Below are 15,228 nucleotides of genomic sequence, written 5' to 3'. Positions count from 1 at the left end.
AATGTGAATTATTCTCTGCATCCTAGATCTGTCAAATAAAGAATACCAATACTTTTGCTTTGCAAAAGAAACAGGGCTTGCCATTTTCTTCATTATCTTAAAATACTGTTATCTTTATTTTATCAATGCCTATTCCTGAATGAATCAAATAGATAGGTTGTAAATCTAGCCAGCCAGGATAGACCAAGAAGACTGAACTGGGAGATGAAGTTAATAATACATGCTTGCCTGTCCTTCCACTTCCCACACCAAATTGGGTTATTGCAAGTATTTTTTTGTTATTTCCAGGTGAAAATCAAAAAGGCAAAAACGGCTCTCTTTCTCCTGGATTATATTCAGTATTTTTTTAAAAATGACCTTATGTATTTTAACAGTGCAGGTGAAAATTGCTTACAATTTGGTAGGGTATTTTACAGTGGTATAAAATAAATAGGTAAACGGAGTGCTTTAAAGAGGTGTTTTGCAAAGTGTGAATGAAGTCTCTCTCTTTGAGGCGTTAAAGCAGTCGCCTCCTTTGCCGGGCTCATGCGGCTGTTCCAAAGGCTGTCCCTTGTCGGTCTGTATGCCAGCACAGCCATCAAATTCAGGCCCAGAAAAACAAACACAGCCCTCTAAGTAGTCACACAAGCTTTGCAGAAAATGCAGCTGCTTTAATCTTTCAAAAAGAGGAGATTTATTTGCACATGACTTAACTCCTATGAAAAGCACTTTCAAATGTTTTCCATGCCCCTACTAAATAGGTACTTCTCATTCATCCACACATGTATGACCAGTTCTTAAGAACAGAAATGTACATAGTATAGATTTAAGGAAAATATTTTAACTTTGATATATTTTGGCCACAAAAGGAAAACTATTATAAAATACTTTAACAAACGTACTTATTAAAACAGCTTACACATAATTGAGTTCACTATGATGTAAATATTGCAAAACAGATACCATCTTAAAGAAAAGCTGCATTGTTTAAAACATTTTTCATTGGCCAATATAAACCATCTAGCTATCATCTTCCTTTTACTAAGACTAGTGGATATAAACTTTTTTTCAAATTTATTCTAGTAGATCAAAGCTGTAGAATTTTTAAATCGTATAATGTTCTACTGCTTCTACCACACAGCAGATCTAATATTTATTACTCAATTTTTATTCCCTGAAAGCTTTATGGGCCAAGTACTGTATTTTATTTTTGTATTAGCCAATATCAAAAGAAGTGTGATTTTTTTTTTACCAGATTTTTTTTCTTACACAAATTTGTAAAAGGATGTTCCAGAATTTCTTCTGCTTTTATTTTTATTATATGTTTTGTATTTATTCTTCTCTAAAGTATAATGAAGTATTGTAATAAAAAATTGATTCTGACTTCATGACAAGTTGCTCTGTACAGCCACTATATAATTGGATTTTTATAGGGGTTTATCTATATTATAAAAATAAATGTATTATAATTATTTCAGTTTCTGAACAAAGCTACATATAATGACTTAGTGCTAGAATATCATAATCTTTTATTTATTTGCTTGAAAATAAGCCAGGGGTGAAATGTAAAATTTGTTACTACCGGTTCTGTGGGCGTGGCTTGGTGGGGGTGTAATGTGACTGGGTGGGCGTGGCCATTTTTTTTACTTTTAAAAGCATTTTTTCTACAACCTCTTCGACCTAAGAGGTTGTTAAAAAAATGCTTTCAAAAGCCTCTGATCATCAGGCAACTCAGCTGGGATCGCCAGAGGAGCCTTTTAAAAGCATTTGTTCTACAACCTCTTCAATCGAAAATGCTTTCAAAGGGTTCTGATGATCCCAGCTGAATTGCCTGATCGTTAGAACCCTTTAAAAGCATTTTTTTACAACCTCTTCGGCCGAAAAGGTTGCAGAAAAAATGCCTTTAAAGGGTTCTGAGGATCCCAGCTGAGCCCTGCAATCATCAGAGGCTTTTTTTTCTTTTAAAAGCATTTTTTCGGCTGAAGAAAAAATGCTTTTAAAAGTAAAAAAAAAAAGCCTCTGATGATCACGCAGATGAGCTGGGCATGGGTGGGGGGGGGATTTTTTCTCACTGCCATCGCTACTGGATTAGGCGATCCGGTCCGAACCGGGAGCATTTCATCCCTGAAATAAGCCCTATTGCAGTCAGCGAATATACAGGATTATATAATATACATCACTTAAATAGGTGCTCTAATTTCCCATTGTATAAGAGAAAATACGGCTAAAACATTCTTCTAACCTCTTCTTTATTGTATTTAACGTACACACAAAATAATTTCATGGAATTTCAGCAATCATCTGATCTAGATTTGATAGGGTAACTGTAGTAAAACTTACCTCACTGCTGGATAAATTTTTTCCATTTTTCTTTCTGCAAATAATGAATTTATTTTACTTTTATTGTTTCTTACAAAGTTCTTTACAAAATTAACACAACACATTCTTAAAATTGTTTCTTTACTAAATAAAATCAAAATACACATACGCACTATCCATTGGATATTTTTAGTTAAATTTATATTAGCTAATTTTGTTTTAGTTTCTCCTGATTTTATAATCTTCAATAGGATTGCTGTTCTTCTGTAATTTTAATGATAAAGCATCTGTTCCTGAAACCATAACTCTAAAAATATTTCCCAACGTTATTTGAGAAAAATAAAAACATAGTTTCAGGATAACAAAAAAAGATGGTAATAACCCAGATACACCTAGCTGGTAAAACCAATGCATAAAAATAGCTCCATTTGCATAGAAATTCTCTTTAATTTTCACTGGATGAGGGTATTAGTCTATAACTTATTTTACTAAGACTAGTGGATATAAACTTTTTTTCAAATTTATTCTAGTAGATCAAAGCTGTAGAATTTTTAAATCGTATAATGTTCTACTGCTTCTACCACACAGCAGATCTAATATTTATTACTCAATTTTTATTCCCTGAAAGCTTTATGGGCCAAGTACTGTATTTTATTTTTGTATTAGCCAATATCAAAAGAAGTGTGATTTTTTTTTTACCAGATTTTTTTTCTTACACAAATTTGTAAAAGGATGTTCCAGAATTTCTTCTGCTTTTATTTATTATATGTTTTGTATTTATTCTTCTCTAAAGTATAATGAAGTATTGTAATAAAAAATTGATTCTGACTTCATGACAAGTTGCTCTGTACAGCCACTATATAATTGGATTTTTATAGGGGTTTATCTATATTATAAAAATAAATGTATTATAATTATTTCAGTTTCTGAACAAAGCTACATATAATGACTTAGTGCTAGAATATCATAATCTTTTATTTATTTGCTTGAAAATAAGCCAGGGGTGAAATGTAAAATTTGTTACTACCGGTTCTGTGGGCGTGGCTTGGTGGGGGTGTAATGTGACTGGGTGGGCGTGGCCATTTTTTTTTCTTTTAAAAGCATTTTTTCTACAACCTCTTCGACCTAAGAGGTTGTTAAAAAAATGCTTTCAAAAGCCTCTGATCATCAGGCAACTCAGCTGGGATCGCCAGAGGAGCCTTTTAAAAGCATTTGTTCTACAACCTCTTCAATCGAAAATGCTTTCAAAGGGTTCTGATGATCCCAGCTGAATTGCCTGATCGTTAGAACCCTTTAAAAGCATTTTTTTACAACCTCTTCGGCCGAAAAGGTTGCAGAAAAAATGCCTTTAAAGGGTTCTGAGGATCCCAGCTGAGCCCTGCAATCATCAGAGGCTTTTTTTTCTTTTAAAAGCATTTTTTCGGCTGAAGAAAAAATGCTTTTAAAAGTAAAAAAAAAAAGCCTCTGATGATCACGCAGATGAGCTGGGCATGGGTGGGGGGGGGATTTTTTCTCACTGCCATCGCTACTGGATTAGGCGATCCGGTCCGAACCGGGAGCATTTCATCCCTGAAATAAGCCCTATTGCAGTCAGCGAATATACAGGATTATATAATATACATCACTTAAATAGGTGCTCTAATTTCCCATTGTATAAGAGAAAATACGGCTAAAACATTCTTCTAACCTCTTCTTTATTGTATTTAACGTACACACAAAATAATTTCATGGAATTTCAGCAATCATCTGATCTAGATTTGATAGGGTAACTGTAGTAAAACTTACCTCACTGCTGGATAAATTTTTTCCATTTTTCTTTCTGCAAATAATGAATTTATTTTACTTTTATTGTTTCTTACAAAGTTCTTTACAAAATTAACACAACACATTCTTAAAATTGTTTCTTTACTAAATAAAATCAAAATACACATACGCACTATCCATTGGATATTTTTAGTTAAATTTATATTAGCTAATTTTGTTTTAGTTTCTCCTGATTTTATAATCTTCAATAGGATTGCTGTTCTTCTGTAATTTTAATGATAAAGCATCTGTTCCTGAAACCATAACTCTAAAAATATTTCCCAACGTTATTTGAGAAAAATAAAAACATAGTTTCAGGATAACAAAAAAAGATGGTAATAACCCAGATACACCTAGCTGGTAAAACCAATGCATAAAAATAGCTCCATTTGCATAGAAATTCTCTTTAATTTTCACTGGATGAGGGTATTAGTCTATAACTTATTTTAATAAGATTAAGTCAACATATTTTAATATCATTTATGTGAATTAATTGAGAATGTTTTCCTCCTAAACTAGAATGGAGAAGCGGTATCCTTTCAAATACCACCAAGCTATAATTTTTGGTAGTGTCACCTGAATGGCAATGGTGAGTTCCCAGGACTTGTAATTTAGTAATATCTGGGGACCCTATTCTAAAAAGCAAAGTATTTTTAAAATATCAAGATGCAATCAAAATATTAGGCGGACCACTTCTAGAAAATATAAGTTATTTGTTGCATGCCTATATGAAAAATATAAATATTACAATAAAATACAAACCAATTTACAATATTCTTAATGTATCAAATTACTGACAAATTTTTACATCTTGTACATATTTACTTTATTTCACTCAAATATAGATCACACTGTTTTTTAATGGTTATTTATTACATTTCTAGGTTACCCACTCTAAAAGACTTTGGGAGGCTTCACAGAGTAGAATAACAATTCCATTAAAAGAAATGAACAAACAAACATAAAACAACTATCCAAAGAAATAAGCCCATTTTTCCACAAATCCATTCAGCTTAAAGAGACCATCTTAACTCCAAAGCTGGGGAACCAGCCTGTTTTTTATTATTATTTCTAGAACACAAACATTTAATAGAAACAAAAGCAAAAAAAACCCTCCAACATTATAGTGGAGAAATACTTTAGTGGACAAATGTAAATTAACCAAAACTCTATAAGGTAAAGGTTCTCCTCGCACATACGTGCTAGTCGTTCCCGACTCTGGGGGGGCGGCGCTCATCTCCGTTTCAAAGCCGAAGAGCCAGCGCTGTCCGAAGACTTCTCCGTGGTCATGTGGCCGGCATGACTAAACACCAAAGGCGCACGGAACGCTGTTACCTTCCCACCAAAGGTGGTCCCTATTTTTCTATTTGCATTTATTACTTGCTTTCGAACTGCTAGGTTGGCAGAAGCTGGGACAAGTAACGGGAGATTCTAACCGCTGAACTGCCGACCTTTCAATTGACAAGCTCAGCGTCTTACCCACTAAGCCACCACATTATTAATATAATGTACAATTATCTCTTGTCCTAGATTATCTGATTGACTCTCTGTCTGTCTGCTATCTGTCAAATTTTTATGTCACCTATCACACTTGCTTGCCTCTGCCTTCAATTCTTTGTTGCATCACCTAAAAAGTTATCCGAAGTGTCCACGTTTAATTTTGCCAAACAAGCATAATAGCTAAAAGAATACGCCAGGATTTTAATGATAAAAATAAAAACCACCAGCATGTCAAAGAGATAAGATGATGTTTATGCAATGGTTATGCAATGCATTGCATAAAAGGAAACTCTGCTTGTAGTGGAGGCTGATGGGAGCACAAATTAGCATTGTGTACCCATGGCTTATTTTAGGTTCACTCTACAAGTTGATGTCAGGAAGACATCAGAAGAAGATGAAATAGTTACGTTTAAAGAAAGCAAAAGGTGCATGCATATAACATAAGAAGTCTATATAAATTTAATGGACTATCAGAAATACCTGTAGAATAACAAAACGATGGCTAATCAGGAATTATGTTTCTTGTATATTTCAAATACAACCAAAAGGAAGTTAAAAAATTATTAGCAACGGGAACAAACCAACCAGAATGAATGCTTTCATGTTATTTCGATTTTTTCACCATTCTTCATAGGTTATACCTACAAAGACAGTTTTATATTTAGTATAAGGAGTTTCTTGATGTATTTCCAAAACTGGGCAATATCAGACTAGCTGTTTTCCTGACTTCCACATGTTGAGCTCTGATCAAATATGATTAATTTTGCTACAGACGTATTTGCTGCTATATTTGATTCGTTCATGTCCAATATCTGTTTGAAAGGACAGACAGATTTAAAATAATCCCATTATCTGAATGCAAAGCAAAGTTGTAGATAGAAATATTAATTAATTAAACATGCCTCATAACTTTTAACATCATTCAGCAAACATAAAGGTGAAACCCAAGACAGGTAAGTCCTCGACTTACAACCATTTATCTAATGACTGTTCAAAACTACAGCAACATTGAAAAAAGTCATTTATGACCTTTGCAGCATCCCTACAGTCATATGATCAAACTTCGTGTGCTTGGTAACCAGCAAGTATTTATGATGGTTGCAGCATCGTAGGTCCTAGGTATCAACCCTAAAGCTGACCTGACCTAAGCCACTTTGAAGCTTCAGAGTCAGTTTTCACCAGAACTGTGCCAATATGATATATCCAATAAAACTATTCTTTGAAGAATCTACCTGCCTTGGAGTTTTGTTTGCTATGGGTGTATTACTTGGAACCCTGACACTAGGATTGTCATCTGCAACCTTCTTAGGGAGCTTTTGACAAGCAAAGTCAAAAGGAAAGCCAGATTCCCCTAAACGATTACATGATTCACTTAACAACTTCACAAACAACTTCAGATGGCTTAACAACCATGGCAAAAAGGTCATAAAATGGAACACAACTCATTTAACAACTGTCTTGCTTAACAATGGAAATTTGGGCTCAGTTGTGGCCATTAAGTTGAGAACTACCTGTACTTCAATTGTTATTATATTAGCTTTTGATCTTTGTTTTCCTTCTAAATGTAGCCAATGATGTGCTTTTAGTTGCAAATAGGAGGAATTCCTCCATCATACAAGTATTGCACCTGGCATTTCTGGCTGCATGTGGCCTCAAACTCCTTTGGTCCATCTCCCAGAGCTCCTTCAAAAGTTCTCATATGTATTACATGTATAGGGAATAATCAGATTAATTGTAGTTAATTTAATCTTTAAGTGAAATCAAATTTAGTTCCCCTCCTAGCCTTCTCCAACTATTTATTCTAGCTTCAGTTGTTCTTTGCAATACAACTTTCTGGTAATCTACTTTAAGGCAATATGCAACTTTTGGGCAAAAGTAATCATTACATATTCTTGCTTTATTGTTCTTTAATCCAGCTGTAGCTACTTAAGGGTCCTCCTCCAAGAAGGGGCCTTTATGGTGCTTTCCAAAAGTAGAATTCCGAAATAATGCTTCCTTTTTTTGAAGCCGGGTATCAGTCTTACATGCAATAAACTCACACATGCTCAGAATGTGATGCTCAACTCACCCTTTCAATTCTTATTTTCTTTCTTTTAAATACAAACATGAAATTTTGTAGCACAGGTATGTGTGGGACAGACACTACAGATAGTCCTTGACTTACAACAGTTTATTTAGTGACCTTTCGAAATTACAACATCACTGAAAAAAGTGACTTATGACCCTTTTTCAGACTTATGACCGTTGCAACATCTCTATGGTCACATGATTAAAATTTAGCTGCTTAGCAGCTGGCTCATATTTATGACGGCTGCAGTGTCCTGGGGTCATGTGATCCTCTTTTGCATCCTTCTGACAAGCAAAGTCAATGGGGAAGACAGATTCACCTAACAATCATGATACTAATTTAACAACTGCTATGATTCACTTAACAACTATGGCAAGAAATGTGAAAGGGGCAAAATTCACTTACCAGCTGTCTCACTTAGCAATGAAATTTTGGGTTCAATTGGGATCGTAAGTAGTTCAGACACTGAGCCTATGTATTTCCTAACCTGCTTATGCTACCTTTGGCACGGTTCATCTCTTTAAATCTGCTTACTGACTACATGATGGATTTTAGAATCAGATAAGTAAATTATCGCTGAATGAGTATCAGGCAATTCTATGGTTATGGCTCCCTCTATCATCCGCGCAGCCGCATTCTGGACCAACTGGAGCCTCCGGGTGCTCTTCAAGGGGAGCCCCATGTAGAGAGCATTGCAGTAGTCCAGGCGAGAAGTGACAAGAGCATGAGTGACTGTGCATAAGGAATCCCGGTCTAGAAAGGGGCGCAACTGGCGAATCAGGCGTACCTGATAAAAAGAGACGGTTGTCAAATAAATTAAAAAAGACATAGCAAGAAAATAAAAACTAACACTAATCTAATTGCTATACTCACCACTTTTTAAAAAAAAAAATATTAAAAATTATATTGTATGATCCATCCCAGGACCTGGGACACATCCTAAGAAAGGCAAGATTTCATCCAAGAGTTTAATAATAGAACCTTTTATAGCAAGGGTCTCCAACCTTGGCAACTTTAAGCCTGGAGGACTTCAACTCTCAGAATTCTGGGAGTTGAAGTCCACCAGGCTTAAAGTTGCCAAGGTTGGGGACCCGTTTTATAGGACCTGGATGTTGGGTCAGAATAAATAATGCAACTTTCTATAAGAAGATATTCCTAAATGACACCATAAATAGCGACAGCGTTGGAAGACGGGACAACAAAAGCTATTATTCTTTGCTTTGAATGAGAATAGAGAAGACATCTAAGTTCTCACACCAGTTCTCATTATTCTCTGTGATGAAGAAATGACTTCTAAGGTAACTCTTCAGATGGCAATCTGAAGGCAACGTTCTTCTCACAGCCCCTTCATTTCATAAGAAGCTAAGATTTAAAATATCCTGCCAGACTACTTTTTTTTTTTTTGCTGTCACTACTTTTTCTCTCCACCCACCAAGGTCTTGGAATATCAAGGATGAACCTTGACGAACGTATCTTTTCTTTTATGTACACTGAGAGCATGTGCACCAAGACAAATTCCTTGTGTGTCCAATCACACTTGGCCAATAAAATTCTATTCTATTCATTCTACAGGATTAATCGATAAACACAAGAAACTCCTTCACCTGCCGTGCTTTTTCCAGGTTCTGCTCAAATATCACACAAGATCAGAACAGATCCCTTCTTTGCCAATGGGGAACTGCATTTGCTTTCACTGTGTTGAAAAGATAGAGCTGGGAGAGTAATTTCTCACACTGATAAGAAGCCTAGCTAACAAGTACAAAAAGAATCAACAACTGCAGCCATGCCTTCAAAAAGCCAACCCTCCTTTTCCTTTTTGAAGGAAAAGAGGATGAGAAAGTGGATCAGAATTTTGCCACCTATATATAGTTTTCTTATTGCAACATGCAACAGATTTACTTTTTTCTAATAACTATTGCTAAAGCAAAACAAAACAAAAAAGCTCTAAAACACCAATTAACTGTTTTCAATCCACATTGCTTCAAAGGAAGCTTGACAACCGCTCATAATCCTAGACCTGAACAAAATGACGTTTTTGCAAATATATCTATACCAGTGGTGGGTTTCAAATTTTTTTACTACTGGTTCTGTGGGTGTGGCTTGGTGGGTGTGGCATGGCTTGGTGAGTGTTGTATGGTGGGCATGGCAGGGGAAGGATACGGTAAAATCTCCATTCCCACCCCACTCCAGGGGCCAGATAGCTCAGGCTGGTACAGCCTGTTATTAAGAACACAAAGCCTGCAATTACTGCAGGTTCAAGCCTGGCCCAAGGTTGACTCAGCCTTCCATCCTTTATAAGGTAGGTAAAATGAGGACCCAGATTGTTGGGGGGGCAATAAGTTGACTTTGTAAAAATATACAAATAGAATGAGACTATTGCCTTATACACTGTAAGCCGCCCTGAGTCTTCGGAGAAGGGCGGGGTATAAATGTAAACAAAAAATAAAATAAAAAAAAAATCCCCATTTCCTCCTGATCAGCTGGGACTTGGGAGGCAGAGAATAGATGGGGGCAGGGCCAGTCAGAATTTTTACTACCGGTTCTCCGAACTACTCAAACTTTCCGCTACTGGTTCTCCAAAACTGGTCAGAACCTGCTGAAACCCACCTCTGATCTATACCGACCAAATTCATTTCTGGCATTTCTTATTTGCTGTTAATTATCAATAGCAATCACAATTCCAAAGATTCAAAAGTAACTCATTGACTTGCTGGGAAGGACATGTTCCGTGTTACAATAGTCAGACGAAATGTTGCTTCCTTTCTATTATCATAAATAAATTATCTTTTTTATTTTTAGTATTTTACTGCAAAATCCATCCTCGTGCTTTTATACAATGAGAGCAAAGCTACTGTAACAAACCAGTACAGTTCTATGTGTTCTGCATTAGTCAAGTGCTATGATATTCACTTGGGAGAATCCACCAAAAGAATAAAACATGAATGATTCCAGATACTAGAGGACACTGCTGTAGTCATAGAAGTAATTTTGACTTAAGGAAGCATTTATGTTTGGCTTCAATCAATTTCCTTGCAATGGAAAATTATTTCCCCTTGACTGAATTTTATCACAGGTAAAGTTAATATACCTTTCCTTAGTGGCAATGTGTAAGAATTCCTCAAAAAGTAGCATTGAAGAATTCAACCTGACACTTTCTAAATCTGTAATGAGGGAACTATGATTTTCTAAAACTTGTTAGCTAGGTAAATAACAGGAACTTAATTCAGTAACATCTGAAAAAAAAGAAGTTTCTCTACTCCTACTCCAAATACTATTATTCTGCGTATAGTTTTCCCTTAATTTTCATTTAGCTTCCTACTACCTTTGAAAAGGATATACTATGGCACAACTATTTCTTTAGATGAATAATCAAGTATGATTCATCTCAGTAGAACAAAGGTTAAGAAGTCTATCTGTCCTTGCAACATAATCCTATCTCCTACAATATCCAGTAATTATGGTTGCCAAATGCTGTTTTATATTATTTTAGTGTAAAGCCTTCTATAGTACATGGGATAATATCAAAACCTGTTGCTGCTGCACTGTGCAATTCCTATTGGGATAAAAGTATATATCGTTTACCAAATTGAAACATTTATATCAAAACATTTCCAAAAGTGAGTTCACAAATCCATTGATGGAGAGAAAATTTCACAAATAAAATTTTGATTAGAATTGCTTGTATATATTTCAAGGGTTACTCCATTTAAGATGAGAGCATATCAGTTCATTGTGGTGCATTTTATTTATCACAATGCTGAAACAATACAAATAAAACAGTAATGATACCTCCACTAGAATTCTAACAATCCTATTCTTCACCACATACTCATCTGTTATACTGTAGGTACTATAATTTAATGTATGAACATACAGCAATGTTGCTTACTTTACTAGATTAACTTTGAACACGAAGGATGATAGATTCATTTTAACCAAGTAAAATTCACTACCTAAATCATTTAACATGAATAGTCATTTAACCATCCAAAGGTCATTTAATTTAATAGGAATTTCCATCAATTATATTTATTTGAATATTCATTCTAATAAAATTCACCAGAAAAGATTTGAAAGGCTGAAGAGACAGCATTAGAAGAGTTCATTGTGTGACTGGAGAACCACTGGATGTCATAGTATGAAATAAATATATAAATATACTTTTACTATAAAAGTAATAAGTGGCAGATGTGGCTAGGGAGATTTTGCACAAAGCTGTCTCGTGCACCAATTATGCCCTTTCCTGAATGCCCATCTTGGTCACTTTCCTTTGGATTACTGCAATGAACCTACATGGGACTACCTGATCCAAAGGGCAGCTGGGTCCACAGAGCTGGGCATCTGTAAGTTGACCCATATTACATCCCTGTGACATGAGCTCTGGTGGCTCCCAATTTCTTTCTGGGTCCAATTAAGTTGCTGATTATCATCTTTAAAATCCTACATGGCATGAGGCCAGGTCACCCACAGTACTGCCACTCCCTGAATGTACTCATTCCACCAAAGCAGATAGCGTGGGCACAGTCCCAGTCCCTTCCCTTAAACATTACCATCTTATAGGTCCTGGGAAATGTGCCTTCTCCATTGCCAGCACTGCCTTATGGAATAATGATCCAACAGGCCCCCATCCTTTTAACTCCCAGGAAAGTGATGAGACCTGGCATTTCCCTCTAGTGTTGGGAAGAGAATGTTGGACATTGCATCAGGGAAGTGTACGTGTTGCCCTGGAGCTTTTAAAAATTATTTTGTTTTTGTTGTCTGCTATATTGGTTTATGTTTTCATAAACCAATATATGCAAAGCCAGAGTTTGGCTTTAAAATGAACAGCTCTATAACGGTTCTAAATAACTAACTAAAGAAGGTTGCATTTCAATAAAGGCAACATGCATTAGTATGTATATACTATTGAGCAGCTTGTCAGGTAATTTATAAAATACACAAAACTTGTTGCCAAATCAAAGGAGCATAATAGATCATTTAACAATTAAATAGAATTTCAGGAAAACAAACGCAGGATCAAGGTCTAAGGTTACACTGAAAATAAAATAGCTATTGGATTTGTCAATTGGATAAACTGCTTTCCTTAGTTCTGGCAGCATATAATGTGTGTTGTGTATGTGTATATGTTCAGCTCATGTAAAAACTCAATTTGCTTGTATGAAGACAAACTAAACTAATTGTTGCCTAATTATTTTAATTCTGGCAGTACCAACCTACAAATCTTTAAAATTGTTTGAGTGCTAAAAAATTTTTTAAAAGTACACAAACTATTATTTTAGCCTCAGTTATCACAGCTACAAATCCGAAAGCTATATAATAGTATGCAAAAAGGTCATTTGATTTTATTTTATCTGTAGCCGTTTTAATGACTGTCCATAATTATTTTTCAGTCTTGAATTCCACATCCCGAATATCCAGCTTGTTTGTTGATTTCCCTTTGAGTGGTTTCACTGATGCAAAAGAATAATTTTATGTCTGTCAAATTCCTGAACTTTGGCATTTTGACTGGAATGATGTTATTGAAAGTTGGTCTTATTAGCAAGCTTCCAATGAATTACACTCATACAACATGTGCCTGCATTTTTTGCACAGTTGTCATTTTGGCATGAAATACTAGAACACATACAGGTGGCCTACTTGGCAGTATGTATGGCTCCATTCCATTTAGGTTTACAGGAGCCAGGTGACTGCTATTGCTCAAGTTTAAGGAGAGGTCACACTAAATACTTGCCCCTTTAACCTATGGGAGTTGTTTCTTCTGCTATTTCCTGCTTTTGAATACTGTATTTTCTGGTATAAGGAGAGTGAGATATAATTATAAATTGTCATTGTATAATTGCTACAACAAATCTAATGGTGGACTAAGGCTTGCACAGTAGTGTACATACCAGCAATAATAGGTTTACCCACAGTGCAGTGTTTCAACAGGGAATCTTACAAGCTGAACAATAACGCTATTTGTTAACTCCACTTCAGAAGATTCAACTTTTACAGGAGTTTTTTTTTTTTCTCCACGGGTCCATGCATACATCATGTTTCATATAGGACAGTCTGCAGTTTGTGTCAATTAGATCTTTTGTATAAGAGCCACTGAGCATATTGTGAAGGATAATTATTATGATTGTACGATTAAAATAATATACATTTTTGAAGTAGTACAATTCCTTTCTCCTAACGAAGAAGAACGGCTGTCAACTATATTTCTGGAATCAAAAGACAGAGCAAAGCACCAGTGCCACTTAGCAAGCAAGTCACTGTAAGTCCAAGACGGATATCATAAGCTTCGATTTATCTTAAAACTTGGACGCCATACGAATCTTGGAACATTGCGAAGTCGTCCTTAAAACCTTGCATCCACTGTTGATGTTTTCCAATTAACTGGGTTTCAAATATCAGAAAGACATAATAGGAGACCCTCCGGATAAAGGTTTGGAGTGCGCTCTCATCACAAAGGGCAGCCCCAAGATGGCCTGGGATCCTTTGGTGACCCCACACCGTTCCAAGCATGCAGGACGAGATCAAGAGTTTGGAAGGGACAAGAGTTGGGTTGAAGGAAGAGGAAGCTTTCCAAGACCAGACAGTGCCTCCCCCCCCCGCCCCCCGCCCCCGTTGAAAAAAGGCACACCTGCTGAACATCCACCTGTTTTCGCAAGGCTCGGCAGCTCAGCGGTGCTTTTTGTTGACCTCTGTCAATTGCGAAATCCCTTTCAGACTTTCCTACCAGCTTCCGAGCTGGAACTGGCTCTTAGGTAACTGGAGGAAAGGGGAAGATCATCCATCCCAACCCAACCCGGCCTACCTCGGGTGACCTTGTACCCTGGAGAAGCCAGCCTGTCGCCCGGCATCGCGATCGCAGCCCAGACCCGGGCCAGCCAGCCAGCCGGCCGCCCCACCACCACCACCACCACCACCACCCCGATCCCCGTCACTGACCCGTGCAAGGCGGCAGCGGCTGCTTTCCGCCGCTTGCTGAGCAGGCAGAGCAAGGCGCAGGCGGCAGCGGCGGTGCCGGCCATGGTGGAGTAGCGCGCGGTGAGGAACTTGCTGTAGACGGCCATGGCGGCGCAGCAAGAACGAAGAAGGGCGAGCGCAACCCCAAGCGGCGAAGCGGCGGCTGCCGACCGGAGGGACAGGGCTCGCCGCAAAGAAGGACGTCGGGAAAAAAAGGTGGCGTCTGCCGGCAACGGAGAAGGCTCGGGCCTTGCCCTCTTTCTGGCAACCCCGCCTTGGCTCCTCCTCACCCGGCAGCCGAGCCTGAGCGGTTGGCAGCCTCAAGCAGAGAGCGCCGAAATCGCCAAGGCCGGGCGAAGGAGAGAGAGAGGGGAGGGAATTCACTACAATAGAGGCGCTTGCTTGCGTGTGAGTGAGCTTAGATACCCACGAACGGCCGTGGACTGGAAAGGAAGGTGGTGATATTGGAATGGAAAACCAAGCAGGGAATCCCCGGCTTCGAAGCTAGACTTGAGAAGTCCTCAAAACATCCCGGAACAAAGCAATAGCTTTGTCTATAGAGATTCTCAGTCATCCAGATCAGGGGTCTCCAACCTTGGCAACTTGAA

At 37.3% G+C, this 15,228-nt stretch overlaps 1 protein-coding gene across 3 annotated transcripts in view; it reads right to left on the bottom strand.

Annotated features, from left to right (window-relative positions):
- The window catches only part of ABCD3 (ATP binding cassette subfamily D member 3), a 50,289-nt gene extending 35,412 nt beyond the window's left edge, over positions 1-14,877 (bottom strand). For 2 of the 3 annotated variants that reach the window (XM_058176116.1, XM_058176115.1), the window contains exons 1-2: positions 14,603-14,877; positions 4,084-4,117 (exon numbers count right to left, since the gene is read on the bottom strand). In XM_058176116.1, the coding sequence (XP_058032099.1) occupies positions 4,084-4,117; positions 14,603-14,727 (159 nt within the window). In that variant the 5' untranslated portion in view covers positions 14,728-14,877. Of the gene's footprint in view, positions 1-2,319; positions 2,352-4,083; positions 4,118-14,602 lie in introns of those variants that run through there. The other variant, XM_058176117.1, reaches the window with a different exon arrangement.
- Between the last annotated feature and the right edge of the window lie 351 nt (positions 14,878-15,228).

This window comes from Ahaetulla prasina, chromosome 3 (assembly GCF_028640845.1).
Source record: "Ahaetulla prasina isolate Xishuangbanna chromosome 3, ASM2864084v1, whole genome shotgun sequence".
Taxonomy (NCBI): domain Eukaryota; kingdom Metazoa; phylum Chordata; class Lepidosauria; order Squamata; family Colubridae; genus Ahaetulla; species Ahaetulla prasina.
The sequence above is the reverse complement of the archived record's forward strand: the minus strand, read 5'-3'. Positions and strand labels throughout refer to the sequence as shown.